At 43.2% G+C, this 13,113-nt stretch overlaps 1 protein-coding gene across 3 annotated transcripts in view; it reads right to left on the bottom strand.

Annotated features, from left to right (window-relative positions):
- LOC135227028 (RNA-binding protein Ro60-like) overlaps nt 1-13,113 on the bottom strand; it is a 196,130-nt gene that overhangs the window by 81,324 nt on the left and 101,693 nt on the right. For all 3 annotated transcript variants that reach the window (XR_010317333.1, XM_064266813.1, XM_064266814.1), the window contains exon 11: nt 11,793-11,951. Coding sequence is in view for 2 of the 3 variants with exons in the window: in XM_064266813.1 (XP_064122883.1) it covers nt 11,793-11,951 (159 nt within the window). In the remaining variant the exon portion in view is untranslated. The remainder of the gene's footprint in view (nt 1-11,792; nt 11,952-13,113) is intronic.

Genomic DNA, 13,113 nt, shown 5'->3' with positions numbered 1-13,113 from the left:
GAGCTCTTGAGAATCACCACCCACTAAGTCATCCAGAGATGGAATGGAAAAGGAGGCAAACCTGTCAACCTGCACTGAGGGATTCTGGGTCTTAGCCATGAATTCCGGGACAAATTCAAAGGACACTGACCCCCAACCCCTGGTGTGCTTCACATCATAGCTCAGGCCATGAAGTTTCCCCACTCTTATCAAAGACGCAAAGGCCAAGAGGAAAACCGTTTTGAGTGTCAAGTTCCAGTTTGATGAACGACGTAAAGGCTCATAAAGAGCTTTAGTGAAACTTCTCAAGACCAAGGAAACATCCCACTTGGAGGCTTAAGCTCCCTCTGAGAACATGACTGCTCACACCCTTTCAACAGCAAGGAGAGTTCACAGGATGAGATGTCAACACCTCTAAGACAACACTAAACTCAGGGCCGCCCTATAGCCTCTAATAGCAGAAACGGACAAGCCTTTCTCATCACTGAGGAAGACTAAAAAGTCTGCTATACGTTGAATAGAGGTTTTGAGTGGAGAAAAACCTAGTTTACAACACCAATCACAGTAGACTGCCCATTTACCTTGGTAAAGGGCAGAAGTAGATTTCCTGATATTGCTGGACATATGTCCTGTTGTCTTCTGAGAAAAGCCTCTCGCTCGGAGGAGATACATGATAGCCTCCAATCGTGAAGAGACGGGGGAATCACCCTAGGCACCTCCAACAATATTGACAGCAGATCCAGAGACCATTCCAGTTGCGGGCTATGACAGGAAGTCGCACGCCACTACTCGCAACTTCTCCAACCTCTGATCCGATGGAAAAACCTTTGATACTGTTGTATCAATGACCATGCCTAGATAAAGAATTCTTTGACTAGGTACGAGATTCAATTTCTCTAGGTTCACCAAAATGCCAAGTTCCAGACAAAACCAAAGCAGGCGATCTCTCTGGAACTCGCTAAGACCAACCAGTCGTCGAGGTATCTCAGCAGATGGATCCCTTGAGCACAAGCCCAAGCCGAGACGAGAGAGAAGACCCTTGTGAACACCTGAGGGGACATCACCAATCCGAAGCACAGGACTTTGATCTGGAACACCTTGCCTCTGAGAGAGAAGTGAAGAACTTCCTAGAGATGGATGAATAGGGATTTGGAAGTACACATCCCTTAGATCTATAGACAGCATAAAGTTGTTTTCCCTCACAGCTGCCAACACTGATTGCGGGGTCTCCATCCTGAACCTCGTCTTCCTGACGAAATGATTCAAAGTGGATAGGTCGATCACAGGCCTCCAACACCCTGACGCCTTTGGCACCAAGAAGATGTGACTATAAAACACCGGAGACGGACACACCACTCCCTCTATTGCACCCTTGTCTCTATCGCACCCTTGTCCAGCATTTTCTGCACTTCCTCCCGGAGAGCTAAGAACTTCGGAGAATAGGGGGAATACGCTCACCTGAGCAGAAGTCTGTCCGAGAGCAGGGGGAGAAGTCGAACGGTAGTAGATACCCCACCCGAAGGACATCTACTACCCACTTCTCCGCCCCATAACTCTGCCACTTGGTCCACTGGCCGCCGAGGCACCCCCCCCCACCCCCACGGGGGCAAAGGAGAGGGAGAGGCACCTGACCTATTGACGACCCCCCTTATTCTACCCCTGGAGCTCAGCAGGGCCAAAAGGGACATTGGTCATCCGACTTAGGCCAGGACGAGAGGGCCCAGCCAAAGCCAAACGTCTAGACAGCTTACCAGGCAACAATTTCAGCATTTGTTGCTGAACAGGAGGAGGAGGAGGAGGAGGAGGGGGACCTCTCCAATAACAAGACTTCGACTTGGAAACAGCCTGGTGTACCAACCTATCCTTCATGTTAGCTAACCGCCGGTCTATCGCGTCCTCCAGCTCAGTCCAAGGAAACAGGAACTGAGAATCCAACAGATCCCCATTCCTGAGCACCAACAAGGAAGGACTCGGGGTCAACCAATCTCGCCATCCTGGACAACGCTGCGTGCGTCTCTTCTGATCAGAAGATTAACCCACAAATTGACACTAACATGGGCAAGATAGAAAATGCCTAGCCCCCAGACTGTAACAAACTGGCAAGAGATGATGCACTCACCAACCTTTCTGCAGACCTATCAGACGCAATCTTGGCTATGGCCGTCAACTACAAGTCTAACCATGGCACCGTCTGGAACCAAGTCTAACCACAACAACATCTGGAACATAGAGGCTGTCATAGACTCCATCACCAAAGCATCCTGCAGTGACAAGGACGACACCACCAACCTCACCTGCTCCAAAGTCAACACTGGGTTGAGACAAATGACATCTGGCTTAAGATGTTGAGGTAACAAGCAGACAGAGTTCGTGGCGTAATACTTCCTATGCCATGTGAGGGGTGGAGGAAGCAACTTGGAAGAACCCCTTGACCAAAGAGATCCATCCCGATCTGGAACAGAGGCGTTCACCTTCTGCAAGACTGAATGGACATGCCCCAATAAAGGAAGCTGAAAAGACGACTTAGGATCTTGTGTAGCCCCCAGCAAGGCTTCCAAGCAAGTAGGAGTGAAAGATGACCGAGACTGAGTTCTACTCTCCAGATTGTTGAGCCCACGAATGAGATCAACAACCTCAGTAAAGGAAGACAAAAGCTCTTGTGTGTCTCCTTCCTCCTGCTCTGGCAATGGAGACTGATGACGGAAAGATGTAGGCTTATCCAACACACCTTCCTCGTGCAAACCAACTGCAAACCCAGCAACCAAAGAACCTGGGGCACCAGCCAACAGACACCAAAGACCTGTCTGGACTGGAGCAACGCGCCAACTCCTGTGATGAACCAATCACAACACTAGGAACACTACTACGAACACTCGTAATAGATGACTCACATATGTGTCCACGTATGTATCCACGTACGTGCGACGGAGAAGTATTTCAAACTCTTGACGCAGAATGCGAATTCCTCGGAGTCGAACCACAAACAGCATCATTGGGAGGGGAAGGCAAACACCCCGTCTGCACCACTTCCACATTTACAGCTTTCAATCTTTTCACAGGCGCCTTAAGATCCTTATGACGACGAATAGGCCCCGGAGCAGAAGCAGCAGACAAATCACAAACATACACACACATGTGAAGCTGCAACACACTCATGTCCCAAGAAGAGGACGACGCAGCAACAGCAGATTGCACAGGGAAAGGAGACAAAACACTAACACTCTCAGGAACACGGACGTGCCGCTCTTCACTCGTTGATGAAAAAATAACAGTCCTTAACCCTCCAATGCTTGATACGCCGATGTGATGGAGATGAGGCGATGGAGGGGGAGTAAGACACCACTCCTTCCTTACACACCCTCTTGGTAGGAGTTGGGGAGAGGCGACACAGCACGTTTGCTCACAGCCTTCTCAGCAGAGAAGGCAGCAAACCTATCCTCCAAAACAGAGTCCAATCTCATGAGAACCGCCTGACATAAAGCCTCAGACAGAACCGCAAGAGAGGATACGGATGGAAGAGGATACATCCTGGATGGCAAAGATGATGTCACGGGAGCAAACGATGACGACACAAAGGAGCAAGGCAGCGCAGCAGCCCCAACCGACCACGCCGATGTAGCAGGGAGTAACATCACTGAAGAAACTGGGAGTGATGTCACCGATGGAACTGATAGTGACGTCACTAACAGCACTGAGAGACATCTCAGCCTTCCCCTGACCCAAGCTAGCGGCAGGCCTCACTGGCAGAGCAATAAGAAAATACTCAGGCAGCGTACTACAAAATGGCTGACTCAGGGCACCAACATAGAGAAGGCCAAGGGGGAGGAGGTAGAGCTGGGGAGGCCTAGGGGGAAAGGGGAGGGGGGGGGGGGGGGGGGGGCAAGCATCCATGAAATGCATCAGCAAACCCTCCAAGGAGGGTGAACCCTGTAGACCACGTGATGCCCAAAGCACTGCCATTTTGGATGCCTCCGAAGCTGAAAGAGAATAAACTAATGAAATAGCCTCCTCCCTCTTGGGAAGCAAATTAACGCCCTAGGGACAGAGGGCGACATTACACATTAAATCACCCTGAGGGCCTCCCAATACAGTGGTACCTCGAGATACGAAATAAATCCGTTCCGAGGCGGCCTTCGTATCATGAGCTTTTCGTATCTTGGACCGCATTTTACATGTAAAATGGCTAATCCATTCCAAGCCCTCCAAAAACACCCCAGTAATTTCATAATAAAGCTAAATTGACCTATAAACAATGAAATACTACAACAATTTGGACCATTCAATACCTAACTTAATACGTACTGCTAATATACCTGTAAATAAAGTGTATTAGTGTACATGGTATACAAGAAATACTGTACGTACATACGTACGTATGTAGTAAAATGTGGAAGCTTACCTTTCGAGTGAGGCTATCTCCGAAAGTGGTGACAGAGGAGGAGGACAAACGGCAGATACGTATGTACACTTAACTTTACAAAGCACACAAAAAAATGTAAGGAAAACATAATCTAAACTTTACGAAACACGTTAACAAAAATGTAACACTTAACTTTACAAAAACTTAAAATTAAATTTTTTTTTTTTTTTTTGTTTTTTTTTTTTTTTTTTTTTTATACTTTGCTTTTTTTTTTTTTTTTTTTTTTTTTTTTTTTTTTTTTAAACAAAATTTCAACTTCACCATTTTCAATTTTCTGTTTTTTAGATCACTTGGTTCTTCCTTTTTACTACTCCTGCTAAAGGCCTCTTTAAAAAATAACTATCCAAGGAAGATTGCTTCTGCCTACTTTTCACAACGTTCCTGAAACAATTCAGGAAAATGTCGTCGAACTGTGCAAGCATACGACCTGTGTAAGCCTTTTCGGGGTGTCTCTTTTCTACAAATGATTGCACCTTATGAAAAGCAGCTAGAGCATCCTTAATTTCTGCTGTTGTCATAGTCATCGTCCTCCTCCTCGCCGCTGCTAGAGAACTCCTCTTGAATGACGTAATGTTGCATGGCCTCCAACTCCTTCAGGTCATCCGTCGTAAGCTCCTCTTGGTGCTCCTCGAGAAGATCATTGATGTCGTCCTCATCAACGACCAGCCCCTTGGACTTTCTGAGTGCAATGATCTCATCAAGATCTGGTTGCGAAACAGTTTCAGGATCGTCAACTGTTTCTGAATCTGCAGCACCAGCTTCGCCCACATCAAATCCCTCGAAGTCTCGGGCGGATATGGCATCAGGCCAGTTTCCTCCACGAAGAATTCAAGGTTCGCCTTGATACCTCCTGCCAAGCTTGATTGATGAGTCGGATGCATATGACAACATCAAAATGCTACTTCCAAAATTCACGCAAGGTGAGGTTTGTGGCATCGGTGATGTCGAAACACCTCTTGAAAAGATGTTTTGTATACAGCTTTTAGAAGTTCGATATCACTTGCTAGTCCATGGGCTGGAGGAGAGGGGTGGTGTTAGGCGGGACGATAAAGAACCTTGATAAACGAATACTCCACTAGGATATCTTCCTCGAGGCCAGGAGGGTGAGCAGGGGCATTGTCCAACACCAACAGACATTTCAGAGGGAGGTGCTTCTCTTCCAAGAATTTCTTCACTGTCGGGCCGAAACACAGATTTACCCACTCGGTGAACAAAAGCCTCATTACCCAGGCTTTCGCATTAGCCCTCCACATCACTGGAAGCTTCTCCTTTAGCACTTTGTGGGCCTTGAAGGCTCGAGGAGTCTCCAAATGATACACAAGTAGGGGCTTCACTTGCAATCCCCACTGGCGTTCAAAAAAGTGCGAGCGTAAGCCTGTCTTTCATAGGCTTCTGTCTTTCATAGGGTTATGCCCGGGTAGCTTCTTCTCTTCCTGTGTGATGTACGTCCGACGAGGCATTTTTTTCCAAAAAAGGCCAGTCTCATCACAGTTGAAGACTTGCTGAGAACTGTAGCCTTCCTTGATCATCATCTCGTCGAACGTCTTTTTAAAGGCTTCGGCCTCTTTCGTGTCCGAGCTGGCCGCCTCCCCATGCCGCACCACCGAATGGATGCCAGTCCGTTTATGGAATTTCTCGAACCACCCATGCGAAGCCTTGAAGTCTGGGGTTGGTGTTGATGTCCCTTCTCCTCCGTCATCTTCGGCCTGGGCAATCAAATCACCGAAAATAGCGCTGGCCTTCTGGCAGATTGCTGGCTCCGTTATTTTATCGCCATCGATTTCTTTGTCTTTTATCCAGACAAGAAGTCGCCTTTCCATTTCATTGTGCACATGGGTCCTCTTGCTGGACAAAATAGTCACGCCCTTGGAAGGTGTAGCTGCTTTGATGACATCCTTCTACTTAAGGATGGTGCCTACTGTCGACGGATTTCGGCCGTATTCCTTGGCGATCACACTCATCACATACCAGCTTCATACTTCTTGATAATCTCCATCTTCGTCTCCAAAGAGAGCATCCTCTTCTTTCCATGAATTTCAACTTTCTTGGGACCCATGACTACGTATATACTATAAGTAATTATGTTATGTAGTATACATATACGTATGTAGTAAAGTTCTCACACAACACGATAAAGTATACTACAACGAAATCACTAACGAATTTACGTTAATAAACCAAATCATTATAACGAACGAATTCTGCATGCATACGATACAGATGATGCCGTGAAGTGACCGAAGAAGCACGCCGCTACGTAGATGCATCAGGGGAGGGATGCTGACCAATAGGAGAGAAGGATCTCATGGCAGTGACTAGCATTAGGAACCAATGGGAGAGCGGGAGGATGGTGGCGAGTCTACTGTTATCGGTGGTCCGGGCGAATCTCAGACTTTAGAGCAACAACCTTTCGTATCTAGAACAATTTTCGTATATAGAGCAGTAAAATTTTCCGTATTTGCTTTTGTATCTCGTGTTTTTCGTAAGTTGAGCCTTTCGTATCTCGAGGTACCACTGTACTTGCAACGACGAATCGATGGAGGAAAAGGAAGGAGACACAGGCACACAAACTCTAGCATCATGGGGTGTGTCTGAGGAAGATGACGAAGCATCTGGGCAAGGCAATCACAACCCTTCCCACGGAGGAAGAGTCAAAACTCTACTATGATCCCTCTTACAATAAAAATAACTTCTACTGTGATTAAGGCCACACACGAGATTCCGGGATGGGATTCGTTATATACAGGTAGTTGTCAACTTACAACCACAATTGGTTACAACCAACCGGTCATAAATCGATTTGGACGTAAGTCAGCCCATGTTAATTTACCGTAAGAATATTATACTAGCCTAGCCTACACTAGGGTAATCAGTCTCATCTTCACATATAGGGTAGCCTAGCCTACACTACACAGCATTTTTTATACGTATATGACAGAGTAATTATTAATTTCAGCTAATTATCTAGGTTCAATGCACACTGGCTTATGATAATTCAGAACAAAGAGAAACTGAATAACATTTAACAAATTAGCCTTGCGTATATGATAATGTTGTTATCATGGTACATATATCGTATATATACCAATACAGTAGCCTAGCCTACAGTATATTCTATACTACATGTACGTAAATTTAGTAATTTATTAATATAAGCCAATTTTGGAGGTTTCATGCATTCTGACAATGATATATCAGAGGGAAAAAAAAAAAAAAATTGGGCACAAAACGGGAATCGGATTCATGGGGAGGCAGCCAGCTTGGACACGAAAGCAGCCGAAGCCTTTAAAAAGACGTTCGACGAGATGATGATCAAGGAAGGCTACAGTTCTCAGCAAGTCTTCAACTGTGATGAGACTGGGCTTTTTTTGGAAAAAAAAAAATGCCTCGTCGGACGCACATCACGCAGGAAGAGAAGAAGCTATCCGGGCATAAGCCTATGAAAGACAGGCTTACGCTCACACTTTGTTCAAACGCCAGTGGGGATTGCAAGGTGAAGCTCCTACTTGTCTATCATTCGGAGACTCCTCGAGCCTTCAAGGCCCACAAAGTGCTTAAGGAGAAGCTTCCAGTGATGTGGAGGGCTAATGCGGAAGCCTGGGTAACGAGTCTTTTGTTCACCGAGTGGGGTAAATCTGTGTTTCGGCCCGACAGTGAAGAAATTCTTGGAAGAGAAGTGCCTCCCTCTAAAATATCTGCTGGTATTGGACAATGCCCCTGCTCACCCTCCTGGCCTCGAGGAAGATATCCTAGCGGAGTATTCGTTTATCAAAGTTCTTTATCTTCAGCCTAACACCACCCCTCTCCTCCACCCCATGGACCAGCAAGTGATATCGAACTTCTAAAAGCTGTATACGAAACATCTTTTCAAGAGATGTTTCGACATCACCGATACCACAAACCTCACCTTGCATGAATTTTGGAGGGAGTATTTCGATGTTGTCATATGCATCTGACTCATCGATCAAGCTTGGCAAGAGGTTTCGAGGCAACCCTTGAATTCTTTGTGGAGGAAACTCTGGCCTGATGCCATATCCCCCCCAAGACTTTGAGGGATTCGACGTGAGCGAAGCTGGTGCTGCAGATTCAGAAACAGTTGACAATCCTGAAACTGTTTCGCAACCAGATCTTGATGAGATCGTTGCACTCGGCAAGTCCATGGGGCTGGTCGTCGACGAGGATGACATCAATGACCCTCTCGAGGAGCACCAAGAGGAGCTTACGACGGATGACCTGAAGGAGTTGGAGGCCATGCAACATAACGTTGTTCAAGAAGAGTTCTCTAGCAACGGCGAGGAGGACGACGACTCTATGACAACGGCAGAAATTAAGGATGCTCTAGCTGCTTTTCATAAGGTGCAATCATTTGTAGAAAAGAGACACCCCGAAAAGGCTTACACAGGCTGTATGCTTGCACAGTTCGATGACGTTTGCCTGAGTCGTTTCAGGAACATTGTCAAAAGCAGGCAGAAGTAATCTTCCTTGGATAGTTATTTTTTAAAAAGGCCTTTAGTAGGAGTAAGCAAAAAGGAGGAACCAAGTGATACTACAAAAAAACAAAGTTGAAAGTGGTGAATAAATTGAAATTTTGTATAAAAAAAAAAAAAATCAGAAAAAAAAAATTTCAATTTTAAATCTTTTGTAAAGTTAAGTGTTACAGTTTTGTTAATGTGTTTCCTAAAGTTTAGTTTATGTTTTCCTGACATTTTTTTATGTGTTTCGTAAAGTTGAGTGTACGTACTATAAGAAGTGAAGTTTTCTGCCGTTTGTCCTCCTCCTCTGTCGCCACTTTCGGAGATAGCCTCACTTGAAAGATAAGCTTCCACATTTTACTACTTATGTACGTATGTACATACAGTATTTCTTGTATACCATGTACACTAATACACTTTATTTACAGGTATATTAGCAGTACATATTAAGTTAGGTATTGAATGGTCCAAATTGTTGTAGTATTTCATTGTTTATAGGTCAATTTAGCTTTATTATGAAATTTACTGGGGTGGTTTTGGAGGAATTGGAAAGGGTTAGCCATTTTACATGTAAAATGCGGTTCAAGATACGAAAAACTCATAATACGAAGGCTGCCTCGGAATGGATTAATTTCGTATCTCGAGGTACCACTGTACTTTACTTATATGAGACAAGGTAATTTGTCATTATACGACGCTTTTTGAAGTCAAAATATAATTTGTCAATTATACAACAGGTTTTTAAGTCAAAATATGAATTTAATACATCTTGTGAAGTAAATTATTTTTTTCGTTAACAGATTGAGTTGTGGGCATGTTTACTATGTAAAAATATTTACAGGAGTTATCCTTGTTAGCAATGCATGATAACAGTCATTAGCAGCTCAAAAAGTGAGCTGCGTGTGTGGAGAGGCAGGAGCTGGGGAAAAATTGTCATATGTTCAGCTGGACACCTTTCTTGCTCAAGTCGCTTCCCAGTCGATTTAATTGTGGGTGGTCGTAAAGTCAATCAGTTGTAACTCGCATAGGTTGTAAGTCAACATAGTATAAAAACTGCATGTGGAATGGGGGTCCGTAGCCGAAGAAGCCAGGAAACGAGAACACAGGAAACCTTGAGTCACCGGGCACATTCGTTGGCGAGGCCAAGAAGACGAGAGGAAGCCATAATAACACAAGCACACACACACAAAGACAAACAAAAGAGCGAAAACGGGCAAAACCACCGGCTTGGAGGAGAGTGAGCAACTGCATTGCTCACCCAGGCAGTTAAGAAAAAGGCAACGTGATAGCGTGGGTGTGTGGTCTTTGACCAGTTTTCACTCGATATACGCACGGATTGCCAGATCTCATAGATTCCTTGCTTTTCAATCTCTGATTGTTTAACCAGATCCAGCTAGGCACTAGAAAATTATCCTATTGTTAAGACCAAAGGTTTGTTCGAGTATGAACAATTTGTCATTTTTGGGCATTGCTTTTTGCCTCCAAATTGTTTTGGAGTCTGCTCATTAATGGTTTCTTTAGCCACAACTATAATACCTACTGCTTTAACTAAGTGGCATACTTTCTTAACACCTTTTTTATTGTGTGATGGATGAATAAAAATGTATCTGATTTTTATTTATGGAGTTATATTGAAAATAAACATTCACAGAATTATATTGAAACAAACAAGTTTTTAACAAGACAACTGTCACGCAACTCTTAGTAAACGTGTGTTAGTTATGGTAACTAACATCGGCAAAAAGCTGTTTATAAATATAACTGCAGGACAGTTAAAGCTTTAGCATAATTATTCGAGTTGAAAGCAATATAAATTAATAACGAAACAGTAACAATGACACAAGGGATGCTGATAAGCGAGTGATGTACCCACTAAAAGGCCCTGATTTGAACAACAATTCGGCGCTCGATCCGGAAGCGAAAACCCTCAAATAGATTTTACCATTTCACAATGATATAAGTATCCGTGAGTAAGATATACCATGATCTGTTACATCAGTGCGCTACTGTATATTAGAAAACAGAAACCTACCACCTCGAACCACTCCATCTTAAAGAGATAAATCTCCGGCAGAAGCAGACATATGCACCAGATAACAGTATTTCAGTAAATGAAGCACAAATGACCTAAAACAGGTTGCATTCATTTTATCTCTATTATAAATATATGAGGCCTTACATTAATACCTAACTTTTGTGCAGCATTTACTGAAACTTTCATTAGATGTTTCTCAAAAGTAAGATGTGAGGCAAAAGTTACACCTAGAATAGTTAAAGCTTCAGACTTGTTCAGCAAAGTCCCATCCACATGAAGGGAGGATAGGGTGGAAATTCTGTAAATCTGCTAATCAACAGTTTAGCCTCATACTCCACTAACTACACCATTCACTGATCCAGTCCATGTCTTGATTGAGGCCGAAGGCAGCTTCACTTCTCATATAGTATGGACATTCTACTACACCCACAAACATTGCATCATCAGCATACTGAACAATCTTGTTTTCCAGGCCAACAACTCTAATAAGAGCACTGCAGGTACTTAACTGGTTTCTATATGCAAATTGACTATCAGCTAACAACCCACTAGATTCCACATACTTATATAGAGGCTTAAAAATAAGTATTTCAGCAATTTGGAGAGCACAAGAATAGAAATTGGCCTGTAATTGCCATGAACAAATAAAACTAAAATCTTTAAACTCTCATAAGGACTGAATAGTTTTTTCTTCAGTGAGTGAAAAAATTAGATCAAGATCAATTTACAGAAGTTGGACATTTAAATAGGAAAATACCAAAAGGAAAATAAAAGGCAATGCAACAAGAGCTCGAGTGCTATCTACAGTAACAATCTGAGGTAGGATCTCCAAATTACCAAGAACTTCTCTGATAAATGTACAAACCTTGAATCTAAATATACAAACCTCCTTGAATTTCTCAGACATCATACTAATAGTTGCTCCTTCAGGTACCTTCAACTCTACCAAACTGTTGCCTGAAAAAGCAAGTGTTGACACCGCTGGGTTGGTCCCTCCAGATGTAAGGGACAGGACGGTTACTGCAGCTGCTTCATAGCATGATACCTGAAAGTAGTTCATAGCTACCTTAGAGACATCAGTTACAGAACATTTGGTCTCTGATACAGATCGGACATATTAATAAACAATACATAAGGCAGTCCCCAGTTAATGGCAGGGGTTCCGTTCCTGGCCAAGAGACGATAACCAATAATCGTCACTAACTGGAACATCACAATACAGCGCCTGCCAAGTTTTATGCATTTCACATTTCCACTGTCAACTCTGTCGCGGATTTTTGTGAAACACATTATTCACTTTTCCACAGGGAACTTTCACTAATTTGCAGATTTTTTTTTATGGACCATTTCTCTAAAATCATTACAAATTTGCTTTTTTTGTAGTGGAACACTAATTACTGTATCCTTTCATATTGTGTTTGTGACTAAATACTGTATATGCTGGTGAACAAGGTGACCATTTAACCTTCAAAAATCTCCCCCAAAATTTGGGGTTGTCTTATATGCCAGGTATAAAAAGTAAACCTTAAATCCTGCTGAGATTTTAAATGATAGGCTAACCCCTGAAGAGTCGATAGTTGTGTCAATAGTTACTATTGTCACAACTATCGACGCTGTAAACAAAGAATCTGTAATAATGGTGAAAACCATAGGTAATTCAAGTGAATCACTACTGACACTATTGATACTGTAAACTAAACAACTGTAATGACAGTAATTACCATGAATAACCACCATAATTAGACGTTAGGATGAGCAGGCTCTCACTTTGTTACACCTCTGATCATTTGCAAAAGCTAAACATATTACAAAATATAAACATTGTTACTGTAAGTCATTTCCATTTGATATTGTTTACATTCTCAAAATTTCGGCAGATTGAGTACTATCAATATCTCATAGCCATTAGCCGCTAGAATAGTTATTCAGAGATACTTTTGCTTGTAAATTAACAAAGTTGGATTTAAAACAAACACAATATTTGATTGTCTAAGCATTAAGTGTGATTTCACCAGTTCTGAACATCATTTTCGCCTTCCCCGTTATTCACTTTATTCAGCCTTGGTTATAACCTGCAGCTTCAATTTACTGGGATTCTTTCTTCAGATCTCCATTGCGTGAAGAATAAGTAAAAATGTACAGTGCTCACCCACTTTTATGCAGCATTAGGTTCCAAAACCTGCTGTGGAAATTAAAAAATCCCTCTA

The sequence above is a fragment of the Macrobrachium nipponense genome, chromosome 15 (assembly GCF_015104395.2).
Source record: "Macrobrachium nipponense isolate FS-2020 chromosome 15, ASM1510439v2, whole genome shotgun sequence".
Lineage (NCBI taxonomy): Eukaryota > Metazoa > Arthropoda > Malacostraca > Decapoda > Palaemonidae > Macrobrachium > Macrobrachium nipponense.
This window is presented reverse-complemented; position numbering and strand designations above follow the sequence as displayed.